This window comes from Notothenia coriiceps, unplaced genomic scaffold (assembly GCF_000735185.1).
Source record: "Notothenia coriiceps isolate Sejong01 unplaced genomic scaffold, NC01 NC01_scaffold00010592, whole genome shotgun sequence".
NCBI lineage: Eukaryota > Metazoa > Chordata > Actinopteri > Perciformes > Nototheniidae > Notothenia > Notothenia coriiceps.
The window spans coordinates 524,821-544,967 of record NW_011343293.1 but is presented as its reverse complement, the minus strand read 5'-3'; the positions used below and the strand labels follow the sequence as shown (position 1 = coordinate 544,967).

Here is a 20,147-nt window from a genome sequence, read left to right as displayed (position 1 = left end):
GAGATTCTGAAAGTCCTGATCCATTTATATAAAAATGAGCTGATGAGATTTTGGCCACTTTATGATGTCATAACGTTTTTTTGGCTTGTGTAACCATTAGCCAATCACCAACCAAGGCAACCCCCCCCCCCACCTTATTACCTGAATCTCCTCCTAGAGCACCATTGTGTTCTTTCTAACCAAATATCTCTCAGAGGGGCGTGGGGAGGGGCTCCTTATTTTCATCTAAAGTAACAGAAAGAGAATCAGCCCTTTTGAAACAGGGCTGAAATAGAGGGGATTATGGGATGCTGCAATGATCTGTTTGGTGTTTGGAGCCAAACACTTCAGAGACATGTTTGTATATATCTGAGACCTATAATATATTGATGAGAAACAGTATGATAGGGGACCTTTAACAGTGAATTAAAGCTGTTGTTATACTGTACACACTTGGGGCTAAAGTTTATTACATTCTTATATTTTAGTTGACCCTTAGTAGCCATCGACTCAAAATGTTCAAGCACTCGCTCCATGGGCCACCAAGCCAGCACATTTGGTGGCCAAAGTGCATTTTGGGTAGCCCAGATGAAACGTATGTAAAAACATTACAAAATGCAACTTAACTCACTATTCCTCTGACACTTCGGTAAATTAAAAGACAAACCAGATCTGATTAGATTGGACTTTTTTTTTACTTAGTTTTAGAACTCGTTTTGTTTTCTCAAAGTTCAGTCTATCTTACATATTCAACCATTATTTGGACAGGTAATCTTACTGAGATATGCAGTTATTCTCGAGAACTGACAGAAGTTGGAATCCTGCCAGCAGAAACCAAATAATTGGTATTTTATATTAAAGTTTTAACAGTAGAATGAAGAGGCAATATTTTAAATGATGCATAAAAACAGGTAGCGTCAAATTAACCATGTTAATTAGAGTTGTTTTATTAAAAGCTATCGGACTGCCCATTCATTGAACCTAATGGAATACACAAAGGCAGCAATTAAAGTGCAGAGCAGCAGTAGGAGTCGTTACATCCTAACGTCAGCTGTGTGAAAATAAAACAAAGAATTGTTCCCTTGGAAATGTGCGGATGATTCAATCAGGTCCACCTACATACTGTATAGTGTATCTGTCTGTGTTAAGTTACAAAGCTAGAGAAAGGGTTGTTGGCAACTTCTGTACAGATGTCAACGTCTCAAAAATAAGGTACATATTCAAGTTTATGTATTAGTGAATAGAATGTAGAAACATAAATAACATTTTGGTTCTTTAGAGTAAAAACAGCCATCCACACACACACACACACACACACACCTAAAACGTGGGTTTGATCCATCTACCAATGCAGTTGTGGAAAAACTAACCTGCAGGTTTTCTGACAATCGGGATGAAATGTAATTACGCAGAGAGATAAACTGAGAGATGTAGAGGGAGAGGGAGAGATATCGAGTTTGTGAGAAAGCGTTCTCTTGAATGTCTAAACACAACAGAGAGGAGCAGACAGGCGCAGGGGAAAAGCAGAGATGTCCAGTCACACAGGGGGACAAAGAGACAGAGCACTTATATTGTGAGGCGGATGATAGCGGTGGCAACAATAGCAGTCAGATAATCACAGCTGCCTAGGTGACAGCACGGCATGATTAACACTAATGACCCTACACTTTATGAGACTCTACAAAGACAATTAGTCCTCCCACTCTCCTCCTCCTCCTCCTCCTCCTCCTCCTCCTCCTCTCCTCTCCTCTCCGGGGTCCGTGTGCACCGGTTTAACCCACACCTCCTCTCCATCCCCCTCCTGCTTTTTCATTTAAAGTGGGAGTATTCCATTTTCTGAATTTTTCACTTACCAACACTGGAAAATGATTCACTGTACGACATGCAGACTCCAAATGCCATCCTTGCTACTTTTAGAAAATATCACCCACCCAACTATTTGAAACAACACTTTGAAGAGTTTTGGTGGATAATTCATGGGCTACTGTTCACAAGCACAGCATGCAATTATATGTGATGGATGATCCAATCAGGTGATACACGCTAAGGTGTTGTTGACATGTGATGTGATTGATCATACGGTTGCTGATATATGACTTGAGAGAATATGATGGCCAGTCCCACCAACATTACCAGCAGAGGCCCGTAGAACAACATTTCTTTGCAGTGTTTAAACCAGTTGAGGTCATTTTAAGATAATGATTAAAAAACGCTGCAGTGACCTTGAATTTTTTCACGTGATCTTCACAAGGTTACAGTACATTTTTGTATTTCCATGCCAAAGCTCTCACGTAAACTGTTCAGCCTGATGATAGCCATCTGGTAATAAGGCGGTGCACGATCATGAGCATAATTAACTAATTCCAGAAAATCCCTTTATCCCAGTGTGTCTCTGAGCGTATGCATACATGAAGGCACCTTTGGGTGACCATGACAGTCTCTCAACACAATAACACTTTCCCTCCTAGCAAGCACATGGTGGAGTAGTCTTGAAAACCTACATCTTCTCAGTGTTCCTGCTCTCAGAACTAATCCCCATACCAATACCACCGTGCCAATAGATGGGGCTCTCATAATGACTTGCAAATCCACAGTACCAGAATTGGACTCCTCACAGCACGTATTTAGCAGCATATTGACTCTCTCAGACCTCTAGACTGTGTAGGTTGAAGAATGGCTCCAATTGTTTCTATGCTCCCAAGACTGCACTGAATTAGATGGAGTGTGTTCTTGCTGCAGAGGGGAGTAGCTTTATGTAGTGCATGTTGTTTGCCTGCATACTTTCTGTCAAGGCAATACATTATGGGTCTCAAGCCGACTGTATTTTAAGCCTGCATGTTTGTCACCTCACCATTCAGCTGATATTAGGAAACGCCAAGGAGCTTTCTCTGGGGCAGAGGAAAAACTGACTGGCAAATGAATTCAGGGGCAGAGGCCAGTCAGCCAACAGCGAATCAATATCACTTTGCTTTACTGTAGCAAAGTCCGCTATAAAAAACATCTTTGATGTGTTTAGACATTGATTTGTAAGTTTATGGATTTTGTTTGGATCTCTAATTACATGGACTCACACTGTAGTCTTTTGCTTTGAAATAAGCCAACATTCTCTCCCATTGATGTTAAAAAACGTTGAGTGCTTCCCGAGCATAACACCTGTTGAAAATACTACACACCTCATAGGCTGGGAGATGGTGCCTTAAAAGGCAGCTGGGATACTTTCCATAGTTACATGATGAGAAATCTTTCAAATGTGCTTTAATTGGATTGAAATGTGGGAGTGCCTTCTGCTGGCAGAGAGTAGAGAGCCTGTGAGCACGGCTCCCCCGCGGTGAGGTGTAATGATTTGCTGCATTTCCGCCCAAAAAGACACATTACTGATGGGATGGCCCCACAATTGAGAAACGCAATCAGACAAAAGAAGATCAATGCTATTACTAAGCATTCTGACCACATCTGTCAGACTGAATTGCCACACATGGAGCTTCACGCCACAAAAGGCTCTGTGAGGAGCTAAGAAAGAAAGCAAAAACCAAAACGCATTCTTCTTACTGACACATTCATCTTACGTGCAACAACCCCGAACACTAACATATATGGGCTTCCTCTCATGAGTCACATCTGCAGTACAGACACGACAATTATGTACTGCAAGATCCTTAGGATATTCTGCACATTTCCATTTCTATGTTCACTGGCGCTCTGTGTGAACTGTGCATCTACGCAGGGAACGACACCTTTACTGCGATGGCACATCTCCAGAATACTAAATATTTCATCCCTTGTATGATTTGAAGAGTTGTCTGCCATTCTCTCTGGACTCAGTACAAAAGGGGCTCTGAAGTCAGAAGTCAAGATCTGTGGTGTTCAAACTTACTACCTCCCTATAATATATATATTATTTTTCTTCAGCCCACGTTTCAGCTTGTTGCATTAACAGCCAACCTCTGGCCTTACATATGGACTTCTAGCTGTCCACCTTTATGTCTGATCACATGCTGTAATATCAAACCGAGAAAATCTTGGAGACAGAAGATTACCACTGGTTAAACAGAGCAGAACATTTACTGTTCATGAAACAGCAGGCAGCGCTGCGGGCCGCAAACTGAAAATGTTTTGTGGCCCATATAGCCATAATAAAAGACATAAATGGCTATGAAACTGCTTATATGCAAATGTTGTCTGCCTGTGTGTAAAAAATAAGACTAACTGACAAAGAGTAAAAAAAGAGAAAAAGACTGCTGTATGGGATGCCATAACTGATCCTTTAAAGTGGCAGCCGGTTTACAAGTGGGGCTCAACCCCAATCCTGTAAAGTAGGCATTTCCATGATGGCAGGGCACTGAATAGTTATTCTTGAACAAGCATATGACTCAGTTCAGGGAGATTTATAGACCCGTGTAACGTATTTTGAATGGGGTAGAATCATCTGAGGTTCATATTTAACCACAGATTGAGCTTAATATTTAACTGGTGCTAAAAATGTAACATTAGCTAACCCAGTTGAGCAGCTTTAACCTCAAAGTCTAGTCCGAAGACCCCGAAGAGGCTAACATATGCCTTAATACTGTGCATTTAATGTAGTAAGGGTTAAAAGTACATACATAATGTATATAGTGTAAATATTGCAAGAATGATTGCATACAACGCACAATTCTGCCCTTGCTGATTGTTGTTTTATTGCACAGAAGAAGCCAGATGGAAACGACCTTGTTTGTGTCTGTCAGCCCATAGAGTTTACGGTTTGCGAGCAGGGGATGATTACTCACACTCGCCACAAACACCCACAAAAACCCAAGTAAAATCCACCGCCCACAAAGTTTAATCAAAAACAACACGTAAATCTTTGACCAAGTTGCCATAAAATTAAAGCTGTGACAACGTTTACTATTCCCTTATTATCATTCTTCATGAAGCGTCATATTTCTGCTACCTACTGTACAGGAAGGTATGAATGAAGTTTCTTTCAATTTCCTTCGTTTCAGGATCCACATTTTTTTTTTAAAGCACAATCATTTGCTCTTGTGAAAGTGAGACTAAATTATTTTCTCCTCTTATTCCTAAACTATGGGCAGCATGAAAGATAAATGGCTTCTGAGCCACTGGTTGGAACGCACACCGAGTGCTTTTAAAAAAAGATTCTCTATAATTATTTAGCCAACGAAAAGGACAAAAGTGGGGGTAAGTTATGGGGGATGGTGTAGGGGAGCGAATTTGGCAACATGGGAAAAGATCTGCCTGCAGGGAGGTGCTACATTATTCTGCTAACTAGGTGCCCAATCATGCCCTGAGGAACTCCAAAATATACACACGCTTTTGTGTGTGTGTGTGTGTGTGTGTGTGTGTGTGTGTGTGTGTGTGTGTGTGTGTGTGTGTGTAAAGAGATTAAGATGGATCAGTAACGATGTTTGTGTGTGCAACTGCCCTGTGAGTGCATGGGTTGACATGAACATTTAGACGAACTTGAGCATGTTAAACTGTGTGCGTGCGTGCGTGCGTGCGTGCGTGTGTGTTTGTGTGTGTGTGTAAAACTGGAGTCCCACATGGCCAGACTGCTAAGTGGAACAGAAGAGTTAATGGGATATTTATCAAGTGAGGACACTCAGCCTAAGACAAGGAGAAATAAACAAACTTGTCTGACCGGGGCATCCTTGGCCATTATGATAAACAAGCACATTGTTTGCAAGTCTAATGACCACGGGATGAAATGCACTGCACTACACCCTTCAAGACTCTCGGTAGCACGCTTACTGCTTCATTGTTTAAGTGACAAAGTACTAAGTGTGGGCCAATTAAGGTTTTTTTATTTCCTATTTCCATTCATTTATAGAAATTGGCTTGATTCGAAAAATGGAGCAACTTAAAATCTAGGGAAACCTGAGAGATAAAAATCATTTTTTTTTTAAAAAGCACTTTGGGAGTAAACTGTGTATAGGTTTTAGTTCATCTTTAGTCGGTTTTTCCACCAACTAATGGGCTGCTGGTTTGCCAAGTATTGATACCCGAAAATGAAGCACTATCTACTTCAGGATACAGGACTTCAAAGAACTGGAGTTATTGGCTTTAGAATAAAAAACATTTTGAATCAAGACCCATATCTACATCTGGCTAACTCCCTTTGATAAGAGCTCCTTTGTGAGCTTTGTAGAGGATGCGGGTGCTGCAGCCAGTCGTTTGATTGACTAATTGTTTTTCTGCTACAGTGTCTATATTTAAAGGAAAAGTAAGACATACATAAAATAACACTGAATATGTTATAAAGGGTTTGGAGTGAAATTAAAGAAAAATGAGGTGAAGCATTTCTGGAGAGGTGCATAATGTGTCAACGCTGCAAACACAATAACTTACAGGGGTGGTAGAAAGTACTTTTCCAGCTACGGAAGAGAATAAACAAGTTAAAAACAGCGATGTACAGTAGAAGCAATCCGAACAATAAACATGAACATTTAAACGTGTTTGCTTTTAATTCTTACAAATTGAGAACTTTAAAAGCCTCAAAATGTTTCCTCAAGGGGGAATGAACATTCTTTAAGTGGCTACAAGATAACAGATTATATAACTGGAAAACTATTCATTAGAGACGTGAACCCTGATCATAATGGTTAGTGATACATCTCCACCACCATGTTTAGTTCAATTGTCAAACACATTAGCTTAGCTCATTAGGCAGTTCAAATGTTAAATCCAATTTCATGGGTCACCAGTAAACTGCCTGTGGACATAATCAGCTGTAAGTGTAATTGATTCAAATCATTGCAACGCGACCTCTGACCCTCATCCTCACCCATTAACTCAATGAACAGAACAAATAATGAAAGCAAAGTCATTGATCATAAATCAAAAGAAATCCTTATATTAAACTTTTATTAAAAAACAAAGTTGGAGTTATTTCCCAGTGGGAAGGAGACAAATGAAGGCAGGAACAACAACAACGGAGGATGTTCACTAACCCTTCATGACCTTGTGTTGATGAAAAATATTAATCACTCATAACGAGCGGTACTTAAGGATCGCCCACGTCATTGTTTTCAGCTTCAACATGTAGCTGGAAAAGGTCAGGTAGTTCTCATATCGGGAAGAAATTGTTATCTCACCTCCTTCAGCGACACTCAACACGTACTTCAATTTCAAATGAGTCATTTTCTTCCACCAAAGAGAGGTAATTCATTTTCATTCACTTGTTGCACCAGACACAGTGTAAACATTAATCTGCTGATGTTTTTTTTTCTTTCAATAAGACATTATTAAACTCAACGCAATTATACGTTCATGTATTCTCTGAGAGCTTTAGACATTTGGAGCGGCGTAAACATCGTCTTCCTTCTGAAAGAAAAGCCTGATGCAATGCTGTTAACATCTGTAAATGTATTGACATTACTGTGAGATAATAACTACACCAAAATAAAGGGTCAATATATACAATATGTTTTTCAGATTACATAGTCAGAATGAATGCCTCGCTCATGTCCACTCAAACTGAGAGGCTTAGATATGAGGGTCCTTCAGTACTTTGAATTGAATGTGAGTGGCCATTTGGCCCCAGAACAAATCCCATTGAAATAAATCATCTGTGAGTTCTTCACGCATGGTGTACCACAAATAAGCTTAAGGTATTAATACCAGGCCAAGAACACCACAAAATAGAAAATAAGGTAATTCTGATGCAAATAAAGTTTGTTGTTATCCTGAACACGAGTGACCATTATACATGGCTTCTGTCTCTCCTGCCTATTAACACACACACTCAAATCACTGTGTACAGAATACTGCATGGAGTCTGACTTAAAGGTCTCCTATCATGCACAATGCACTTTTTAATGTCCTTTATACATAAATGTGTGTCCCCTGTGTGTCAGGGAACTCACAAAGTGTCAGAAATGAAAACCCTCTCTCCTTTCCTTTTCATTTTTTAAAGCTAAGGAACCAGAATCAGCAGTTCACTAACAGGGCTGAAATAGAGGGATATGAGGGATGTCTAAATGCACATCATAGACATGTTTTCTATATATTTGTATATATCTGAGACCCATAATATATGCATAAAAATAGCATGATAGGAGATCTTTAAGATCCTCTGAGAGAGCCCATGGGATGAATCGGCATTGACATTTTATTGTGTGAATAAAAGTCTGCACAACAAGTTTATTGTGACAATGGCCAGGATTTATTTATAGATGCCTCGCTGAACTCAATGTGTCATTCACTGTCTGCGAGGAGAGGGAATGTGTGGGCATGTCAATCATAACTGATGTAGCCTTGAAAGAGAAGGTAAGGCAATACCTCTAGGGACACATTGTTTTGGGATTGATGTGCTGTATTACTGCATTTTGGGTCTGTGAGAAGGAGAGAGCTTGAAGGAAGGAAAGGGAAAATATACAATCTGAGTTGCCAATAACTTAATATCTTGGTAATGATTCATCACTAGTGTACAAAAAAAAAGTGTCCAGTACTGTTTTGTCTATATTTACACAAAATAACGACAATGATGAACCAGATAGAGAAGTAGAATAGCAACAGAAATGACAGCGAGAGTAGGAGGAACGACATTAGAGTGAAAGGATAAAAGGGAGCTGGATTTCTCGCTGGCAGCATTGGCCTGTGGTTACATGGTCAGTCCATTCCCTCATGTCTGAGTGTTGCCATATTAAAAGGCTGTCAGAACAAGTCTGTTTCCGCCGGATCAACTCACAAGTACACCACTTAGGGACTCCTATATAGTCTCTTCTGCATTGCATTCTGATGGCTGTCATTACTGACATACGCAATAAGCACTGCTCAAAGGACAAAGGCTGTTATATGCTGCAACACAAAGAAACTGATGATTATTGCAAGAATGTTCAAGCATATCTGACCCCCAACTGCCAAGAGATGTGTGTCTAACTTTAGCAGGATATAAACACCTTAGAGAGTGACCTTGTATTATAGTCCTGAAAACTTAGAACCCTGTATGTCTGAAAACGTTTAAATTGATGCGGGACATTGTGAGGTTGTACTTAGGAACAGCAATGCTTAATGTCAACATGAGAATAATATATGTATAATGGTTTCCATGATCAACAACTGGGGTTAGCAAGTTAGCAGGCTGATCAATGGCACTAAACACAAAGTACATATGTGGCTGATTGGATGGGTTTTAGTTTGGCTCGCATTTAGTCATAAATCAAAGTATAAGACAAATTAAAATGCTGAAATGATGATGGAGGTAGATGAATAATTAAAATCGCCAAAGTTATTACTTATTACAATTCATCCTGTGCCGTGAAGCAGATTTATTGGCAATGAATCTTATGATTGTAAAGACATTTAACTGAAAACCATAAAGGGGAACCTCATAGTAAAACTTAAGGAAAAGTCAATGGACAACCATGGTTCATTCATACTGATGCTGTATGTACAAATTATCATGGTAATCTATCCAATAGTTTTAACATATTTCATCCAAAAATACAAGCCTCATGTCATGGTGGCTTGAGAAAACAACTTAGGGGATAAATAGTTATTTGGTCAGAAGGATTCATCTTCTGGGATCCATGAAGGTCAAATTGAGTAAGCCCTATCAGTCGGTTTTTTTAAATATAGTCCCAGTAGATATGGGTGTGGGGAGGGCTTGTGGCAATTTAAGATTTAACACCCAGGGGCTCAGAATGTTGGTATCCAGCTGTGCTTGGGACCATACAGCGCTGACAGATTCAGAAGGGTTGTGTGTACTGTAAATCATTCATGCCTCAGGGTGTATGTGTGATACTTTGTGACATTTTCCATCAGTTGTTAAAGAGTAAACATTTTAAGTGTTTTCGTTGAAATAGTTCACATCTATACAAACTTCCTTTTAGAGGGTTTTATAAAGACCAAGTGCTTGTTGACAAGCTTCCCACTTCAGTAGACCTCGATCTACTGAAGTGGGAACCAAGATATTTATAATAACACTTTTGAGGGCGAAATAAAAAAGGTCTTGACCCACTACAGAATACACTTTTTAAGCTTCAACACATTTTGATTGACTTTTTCTCACATATCAGCCTCATGATTACTTCCTAATGAAAGGTCAGACATTGTTAACCTCCATTGCTATCTGTATAAAAGAAGATAATTTACGGATTTATTCACTGATATTATCAACCTCTTTCTGGCTTTGTGTGCAAGAGAGAAAGAGCAAACACAGATGGCCAGATGAGACTCAGTTTGCTTTATAAGCTGTGAAAGGGGTTGTTGGACGGTGGAACCCTATTAGCAGCACAGTGTCTCCCGTCTGTCAAGCGTTTCCTCTGGCTTGTAGTCCTAATTGCCAGGAGGTTCAGAGGACAGACTGGTGAGCAGTGAGGCTTTGCGTGGTTGAATTTAAATGTAGGATGTGATCGCTGATGTGACCGAGTCACTGCTCTCTGTTGATGCTGAGGGAATTGATAGAAAAAAGTGTCTCTTTGTGTGCTTATTATATTTAGAACGCCTTAAGGGGATGCACTGGACTATGGACGAGTATACTAGAAACTCTAATAAATACATACAGGACATATTTCACTGTTTGGTAACAACATAACAGGTCACACACAAGAGTAAGGAAACACCAAGGAGGAAGAAATAAGGGGTTAAAGTATACGTGCTAAAAGATTAATAGCCAACTAATGAATAAATCAATATAACATTGTCCAAAAATATCCTGTGAGAAAGTAGTCTCAAAGAGTTTATTTTAAATGGTGGGTACAGCACTGTGTATAGCCTGCAAGCCATACTCCAGCCCTCAGAGTTGCTGTCAATTTGCAATGGTAGCTGATGTTTGCTCTCCTGTGACCCAGAAAGCATTCAGGTCATAGACAGCCCATAGAAAAGAAACTATGAAGCTTTTAGGGAGGACATTTTTAACATCCACTAGTCTAAAACTGTAAAAATCGAACAGTTGTTTTTATTAACCACAAAACTAGGTTAAAGAAAACAAAGGTCAAGCAGAGAACAAATCACAGATCGTATTCCTCACGCTTTACAAAGATAGTTTTAAATAAAAAATATAACAAGAAGTAGCAGCAAATGTATCGATGCATTAACCTCAAAAGGTTTTGTCAAAGTGGCTGCTGGTCGACTTCTTCTTCTTCTCTTTCATTCCTTTAAGGGTATGCTTGAAGTTTATAGTGCTCCTACATCACTGCAGCCTCTCTCCTGCCTTATTCCTTATCACGTCTGCATGTGCATACTACCTTTAATTACTTTAACCGCCGAGAGCGGAATATAATAACTCCGTAATATAATCCGATTCATTCTAAAAGCCCTTTTGCATGTATCCCACTTTCCCCTCCTCCGGATACATACTGCAAAATCTCCAGCTTATTTTCATTAATATGAAAATGGAATTCAGGAATAAGGAAACTGGGAATCTAAAGGCAGATTTAAAAGAGAATATGAGCTTAACAAGCTTGAATACCAATGGTACTTATTTCATTCTGGGCTTAGCAAAGATTCTTTTTATACAACTGGATAATGTCCATTCATAGTCAGAACAAAGCCTCTGCAGCCAATAAAACATTAATATTAGCCAATACAAGATTATTCTGCTAACACAGAGCCGCTTTTGGAATTCAAATTGAGGAAATGTCATTTGGATGAGTTCTCTCAGCCATTTATTGCCCTATATTAATAATGAAATGCACTCTAATGTACTTATGTTCTTTTTCTCCGTGGCTTTATCAGATTGTTATGTCTGAGCTGTATGTTGGATATTTCCAATTTCAGTCAAGGCATGGAGTGAATTTGAATGTGTTGCTAAATGTTTCTTTATTTCCTCAGATCATATGCAGCCTTGTTTCTTAATTAGGCACTGCAGCCTCTGTGTCAAGAAAACATTCATGATCAGATATGAGACATTTGTTGTTTAGGTGTACAGCTTTGACTCGATCAGATTTTATAGCACCGCAGGATCTTGGCTTTGTTGTTGTAGTGAAGCCATTACAAATTGAAGTTTGCATTCTCTTTGGCTTATTCACACCCACAGAGAGCAGCTTGGTTTATGAGATCACCCGAAACAAAACAACGCACAGACTTTAAATGCTCCTGAGTAAACAGGCAAATATGCCCTGAAACTTGTTTGGATCCAAAGAAAAGCTGCTCGCTGTTGATCAAGGAGTGGCTGTTTCAACTCACATTGGAACTGTTGAATATTTCATAGCCAACGCAGCTTTCTGTAGAGTAGAAGCACTAATGAGGAACAATTGAAATCAAAGCCTTCCAACAGGCGACAGAGATGACACAGAATGAAGAGCTTCACTGTGAATAAAACCCCAGAGACCAGCCTGTCCTCTGCAAATAATACACCTAAATATTCCGTGGGTTCTGTGGTGGACTTAGTAAGAACGCCATTCACAGTAATATGCACTTTTCAAATTGCTACAACCAGTTATTATTTTGCAATTTATACCAGGAGTAATGTGTGATATTTTCAACATTATGCACAACTGTAATTGTATTTGGTTGTTATGGTGATTGTCTTGCTGTGCCTAAACTCTGATAGGGTCACTTTAAACAGTTTGACTTTATTTTGTAATAATATGCACTGCCTTGATAACAGACTGTAACAAAATTATCTCCCAATTCTGGATCAATACACATCCATCTACAGTATTTATATACAGGGGAAAAAACTAAACAAGTCAAAGATATGGCTCTGCATTCCTACATTTTTTATAAAACAATGTATTGATATTTTTAGTTAACAGGGTTAGTCGTGCTTCAGAGTGCTCTTCCAAATGACGGGGCTTAAGTGTGGTTTACGGGAAAGGCTATGCATCGATTTTGTTTGCGTAAATGTTAAAGGTTAACCAGACAAACACCGGATTGAATATTTCAAGGCATCATGCAACAAGTTCTATGATCTGAAAAGACAATTTAAAAACACATCTGTGCTGGTTGACAGCAGAAACGGAGAGAAAAACAGAGACGCTACGAGGAGCATCTGTCCTCCGCGGTAAACGGCAGGTATCGGGGAATGGCTTCCTGTTATGGAGGCCATTACTGATGCAGCTCGCTTCCTGGCAGCTGTCCTCCAAAGAGGCATTTTAAAGTAAATGCTCATGTGGAAGCCCGCCTCTAGACACACGGTGCGTGGCTTATTTACTCCGATTTCCAATATTCTTTCCCAGACAGGTACTGTAAATAATGAGCCTGTGTTTTGTGAGATGAAGGTATTATGTGGATGTGTGGGCTTCGGGGAGATATGAAATGAAAGTATTGAATGGCAGATATTTGATTGAGCGAAAGCCAAAGGGAATTCGTATTCTTTTCATTATTATGTAGAAGAGAAATAAATACGCAGTGGCAGGTTGATGTAGTCACCGTCATTGTCTTTGGCACAGAGCTGAGGACATAGAGGATATTACTGACATTTGATGAGAAAACCATTTAGCTTAACCTTATGTGACTTAGTTAAAGGTACATTTTCTAACTTATAAACCACCATTCCTTACATCCTTCATAATGTGTCTGTCAAAAATGTCCAAAATTAACAGCCTAATTGAGGTGTGTACAAAACATTTTGAACAATAGAAGTAACAAAAGTAAAAGCTATTTAATGCTGTTTTTTTTTAAATACATTTAAAATACAGACTTTAGTAAGGCACTGTTGGACCGTTCTTTAGGAATCACGAGTCTTCCACTTGTTCTAAACTTAAACTTGGTAAAACAGCATGTGTTTAATGAACAGGACCACTTATTCTTCCGCTGCATTAAAACTGTGTGAACATCCAAACTGATGGAGCCTCAGGGAAGAGAAAGGTGTGGATTTACACCACCACCTGAGTGTGAGGCTAAATGGCGCAATCTCAGGATAATTGACTCGTCGCTGTGTGGGGGACGGCACTTTAACGTCAAAGTATTTTGTGTGCAGGCAAGACAAGACTAACAATAGCAACCTTTGGTGGATTTAGCAAATTTCAACAGAAAACTGTTCAGACATGAGGGGGAGAGCGACTTTGACGATAGGGTTTGGAGTAATGATGAATTCTAAATGGAGTGTACATCTGAGAGAGCAAAACAATGCGGAGGCAGCGTCTCTGAAACAAAGGTTCCCAATGCAAATCACAGACAGATGTAAGAAAGTAGAATGATTTTTGAAATGGGTGCCACAAAGCCAGTCCAAAAATGGCTTTGAGGAATTGTTTTATGGATGTAAAGCTCTTCTTATTGTGCCATCACAGACAATATCTATAGTTGGCTGACAAATAAACCTTTACTAACTAGATCAAGAGTCCACTTTTCTTTTTTCCAACTTTATTCTAAATGAATCTTTTACTTTGTGTATTCTATCAACAGTGTAGAACAGTGATTATCTGCTATTGTTTACATTGTTGTTCCTGCTCTAAGGCTTTGCAGGACTTTGGCCGGAAGAGGTTCATTGAAATGAATCATGGGTAGGCTACTGCAGTCTGGGTGGATGTTGGTGCACTCTCTGAAATCTGGTGCGGTCCCAGAGGAGGAGTGGTGGGTTAAGTGGTCACCCGAGAGGTTTAACCACGGGAGGACGGAGGGCTTTAAGTCTCAAGGTTGTGGGATCCGACTGAGTATCCTCTCTGAGTGCAGCTCGTGAGTGGATATGTATAGTCCCTGCTGATACAGTATAAGGTAAAAAAAGATATGACAACAACAACGAAATGAAAGGGAAGGTGCCTGTCGTTAGAGATGTCCCGATCCGATCACGTGATCGGGGATCGGAGCCGATCACGTGATTTTCAGAAGATCGAAATCGGGAGAAAAAAATCGGGGGATCGGGATTTTTTATTTTTTTAAATGTTTTTTTTAAATTTTGTATTCAATGTTACAAAACAAAAATGACCATGTTGAAGTCTAAAAGTCATCCTGAGGCCTTAGTTTTGGTTTCAAATTACACAACATCATGTATGTGTTGCTTCTTTGGGGCTTGTTTTCATAGACCTGGTTGCTTATTTCTCTCAAATCTGGCAACAGAGTGGGCAGGGCGCAGTGTCTAATTGTAGCAGTAAGCTAACGAGTACTGATAAGCTTTATTTTGTTTTGATCCAATGCTGCACAACTGAACTGATCCAATGCTGCTGTGAAAAAAATAAGCTATATCCATGTTGGATAGAATATCCAATTTAAATAAAAAAATAACCTTAAGGAACAACTTGAATGCTATTTTTCTTTTTTTTTGTCTTAATGCATTGCATAAAGATCGGATCGGGAAAAATCGGTATCGGCAAATTGTCAAAATCAAATGATCGGAATCGGATCGGGAGCAAAAAAAGGTGATCAGGACATCCCTAGCTGTCGTGTTTGTGTGACAGACAGATAGCACAGTGTACTGCATGCATATGTGTGTATCTCATGCAAGCATAAGAGAGGGTGTGTGTGGGTATAAAGCAGGAAGAGAGGAACAGACAGTGAATGCAGCATGGCTCAGGGGGATACTGAGAGGGAGAGGAGCTTACCGTATACCCTGTTAATGCCTCTGTGACAGGACTTTCATTTAGAGAGGGTGTAAGCTCCCTTGTGGGTGCCATGTGTTAAGGTCAACACAGTCCCTTTTGTACACAACCTGCCCTCTATGTGTCTCTCTTTCCTGCCTCAAGTGGCTGGCATATACACAGCAAGGATCCACAAAGGGCTGTTTCAAAAGAGCTGCACTAATCCGTCTCATTTCATTTTACCCTGATCAATGTAAAGAGAAGAATCCATCATGCCTGTCAGAGATGTATCAATGGAGCATGTGAAATGGTTATAATGCCTTATGGTTATATGAATCACATTCATATCCTTTACGTGAAGGTAATGCGTATGAATCTAAACCTGAGCTGCAGAGGTTTCAATGTGTATTGGTTTGATAGCATGTGTGTGTCTTGGTGTCAATTTTACGCTTTCTAGGCAATTCCCTAACAGACAATTGCTATATGCATACTCCGACTCTCCTTCATGCCCTCCATGTAATGTGGTGGGTCAGTCCACCACTATAAGACGTCTTCCATACGAGAGGAGACTTTCAATTGGATTTCTATTGCAAACATACAACATGCTTTACTGTAACATTAAAACATCTTTAAGATGTTCATTAAATCCCACACTCTGTTTGTATTTTTTCAGCAATAACCGCACAGTGTATTTATGCACTATATAATGTATTTTGCTTGACTTGCTTAATATGCACGCAGAGGGGGTTCACAGGAAACATGCAATCCAGCATTACCATATGAAATGTTATCTTACATTCCAGTCTTTATGTATTCAACTGGTAAAACATGGGGTGGATTTCTTCGCGATGCATTCTCAGGAAATGCACTGTATTTGTCATATTGTGTCACTATACAAAAGGGGAAACTGGCATACATTTGAAATATTTCACGGATAATATGATACAGTTCTTTTGACTGTAAAACTACTCATGCCATGGAATCGAGTCATTGTTGCAGTACTTTAATGACTTACTTATTCCTTCGATACACACCACTTGTTCTCTCTTCTGTATATCTAGGTACCTGTTTGCTCTTCAACTGTTGTTACCATGGGTACCAAAAGGGTTGCCAAATCAATTAAACAACTTGTGATCTTGTGATTATAGTAACAAGTGTTTCACCTTGTATCAGAAAAATAAAAATTATTCTAATCTAACTCTACATAAAATCGTGTTACAATAGGAGTGGTGGGACTTTCACATTGATTAGACCTTCGGTCCAAAGTTGTATAAAGTCTTGTTCAGATATTATCTAAGAGAAATACTGTAGTGATATTACAGAATGTGGCTCCACAAATAGAACCCGTTGGCGTCTGGTTGAGGCAACCGATGCATAACATTTTTTACTGAAAAAGGGAAAATATAAATTCAGCTAGATGCCCTTATTCATGCTACTTTGATTTCAATTTCATATCTATCATTCCTCCTGGACTGGCCCCATGGTAAGTGCTGGTGTGATTTCTTTCAAGCTACAGTCAAAACAGTTTTTCATCCATCAAACCTTTTTTTTTGTATTTAACAATACAATGTATATTGTATAGATTTCTCATATTTGAAAGTTCAAGCTTTTTATAGCGTCATAGGGATCCCTGTGTCACCACAAATCCTCTCATTATAACACCCAGCAGACATTTCAACCTTTGAAGTGAAAACTTTTAGAATCCTTTCTGCTCAGTTATTCTACGTGTAAAGGCAGCCACGGCAGAGATGTGGGTATAAACTGCAATATGATTCAGAGGTTGCAGAAGATTGCACTATCCCACTACGGCTACACTTGAGACTTGAAGTTTCCCAGGGCAGGCAGAGAGAAAGGAAGAGACAGAGTGTAGGGCCTATAAGGGTGCTGGTGCTGGTCCTCTGTTGTCTTTGTTTAATTTTCTTTTTTTCTTTTAAACTACATGAAAGTCAGAGAGAATAAACATGTTGGGTTTGTCCTTTATAATTCCCCTTTGCCTACAGTATCTGAAAACAGTATTCTGTACTCACTGTACATTCAATTGGAGGTTGTGCTCTGTAGAACTGTCACAGTCTCATCAAATACCCCTCCCAACGAAAAAGAAAGGTAAAAATCCCACTGAGGACCCAGAGGGGGTCAATAGAATGGGAGGTCGGGGGATATGTGATGCTGGTAAACCCCTGATATGTCCATACCGCCAAGCTTCTGCCCCTGGATTGAAATGTTAAATGTGTTGCTCAACTCTTTCCTTGCTTCATTTTATATCATTACGCCTTACCACATCTTACAGAACATAATTTAAATAAGCTATTTTCTTTAGTTGAACCAACATTTATACATCTCAAAAGAAAAGCATATTATCACCTGCATCAAACTGTCCTCGTCTGTTGCACTTCAAAATGACTGCAACATTTTGAGATGTGTTACAATTTTTGCAAACAGTTATTAAACCATTATTATTATTATTACCTTATGTACATCCTTACAAAGGATACAAGCATTACATTGAGAAAGAGCTTTTCCACTACATTTGTTTATAAAATAATTCAAAATAAAAAAATGTAGATACAAAATAGATCGATACGCTTACTGTTTTACAATGTGCGGAGAATAATAATGACCTTGTAATGATGTAATTGTTATCCTATAATGTAGAACCAACCTGACCTGACCTCCAAACTACAGGCGAAAGAGCAAGATTGAAGCAATTTAGCCCATTTACCCTGCGATTTCAACATTCACTTAATATGCATTTAGGTTTGATAGTTTCAATGCAAATGAGAAGCTTTGGTCGCCTCAGGAAATCTTCACAGTTTCTCTGGGATCTCCCACTGCACTGCAACAACGTTAGCTGCCACACACTGACACGTCCTCTAAACGTCCTTGTGTACCTGCTGCTTCCTGGTCTCATCCCGCTGCATGCATACCCTCTCAGAATACAGTAAAGGTTCTGGAACATTCAGATAAGGATTGTAATTTTGCCAGCCCTTGCACTTTGTGTCCACCACTAATGCCTACTAGTGTAAATAATTATAAAGCTACCTTGCGATTACTCGCGCCATGGCTTTATAATTAGTTTCTCTCTCCTCTCCCTCTCTCTCTCATTTCACTGAAGTGGAGGCTGAGAGCGTATAGGTCTGTGTTATTATAATTATACAAACTCCAGTTAATGTGAATCCATAGACTGTTTTAAAGAAATCATTCAGCCCATTGTGACAAAGAGCAAAACTCATACCTGTGATTGATCTGTTGAATCATTTTCAGAGTGCAAAGAACCGTGAAAATCCTTTTATGCCTAAATTAAAACGTGACTTAACCATTACTGCTGTAATGAAAACAATTAATTGATAATCACTTCAGGCATGTAGTCAATATTTTTCAATGAACAATGAGTCAACTTTGTTTATTGTCAAAGGTGAAAAATCAAAACTTATCAACCAACTCTGCAGTTCTCCTCTGCTTATGTATTGATACAGCACTTTGGATTGGTTTAACAGAGCGTTTAAGTGTATTTTAAAAACTTCAATCTTCAACCTTTTTTCCAACAACTGAAAACAACCGTTTTCATCGAAACATTGATAGAAACATTTAATAAAAACTCATTATACCCACTATGTGGGCAGAACCATACTGTATGGCAGACGCAGTTAGCTAACAGTAAACATACTAAAAGTTAGCATTTTGAAGCTAAAGGAACATTTCTGTTCCTCAGTAAATGCTAGAGACAAAAAACAGACTTACATTTTCCGCAAAATACTGGGCTTTTCACAATACAGGGTTTTTTGCAAACTGAATTAGAAGCACAATGCGGTAAAATATATATAACATTTAAAAAACAATGGTAATATATCTACTGTATCGCTGCAAGCATAAAACAAATAATTTGGGAATTTAGTTTTATGGAGAAACACAAGGCACTACATGTATATCCTGGAAATGTGGAGGATGAATTAATTTAAATGAATGCTGAAGAGGTATTGTACACATTAAGCTTTAGAAATGTAGGGTTTGGAATATCTGTTGATGTCTTTAAACCTTTAAGTTAGAAACAATTATTTACACATTAAACATTGATTTCCAATTGCTAACTTGGAGTGCAAATTGAATATAATAAAAATATAGAATCATGTGCCATGTTTCATATTTTTATTCATACTAAACAGTGATGGTAATACATGAATAAACTGTGCAGAACAAACAAAATAAACACTTGAAGTGGCATTTAGCTTCTGCTGTTTGAAATTGATCAGTGAAAGGTCAGAAATCTCTTCTGGAAAACTCGTTTCTATAACACTAGGTCGGAAAGTAGTCTTTTAATGGTTTTATCACGGCTACCTTACAATTTCTGCTCGGTGTTCCTCCTCCTCTCTAAGATTATTGTTAATCATGTTTCTTCAAAATTCAAATCAACATACAATATAGAGAAAACACTATTCATATAGCAGACTGAAGTCATTCCTTTCTTTCCTTCTTGAAGACTGTTGCTGTCAAGACTTGACATCTATTTGTCATCCTCATTCACAGCCGAATCAAGCTTCATATAAACCCTTTGCTCAACACTGCCAAACGGAGAGCGCAGGAGGTTGACTTCAGCGCGGCGATGATGAGGATGCGGGTATGGAAGTGCTTCTGGGAGGCACTCAGAGAGATGAGTCATCAGCCTTGGCTCAGTGACCAGGCTGCCTGCAGTCAGACCTGGATCACTTTCCCTCCATCAGCAGGATGTTAAGAGCCAAAACCCCGAGTGGTCTGCAAAGTGAGGTCTGAACGGGG

At 39.1% G+C, this 20,147-nt stretch overlaps 1 protein-coding gene across 1 annotated transcript in view; it reads left to right on the top strand.

Annotated features, from left to right (window-relative positions):
• Positions 1–20,103, top strand: part of cunh11orf58 (chromosome unknown C11orf58 homolog) — a 22,197-nt gene extending 2,094 nt beyond the window's left edge. Inside the window, exon 5 of the mRNA XM_010771845.1 lies at positions 19,899–20,103. Coding sequence (XP_010770147.1) covers positions 19,899–20,103 — 205 coding nt within the window. The remainder of the gene's footprint in view (positions 1–19,898) is intronic.
• Positions 20,104–20,147: the final 44 nt, after the last annotated feature.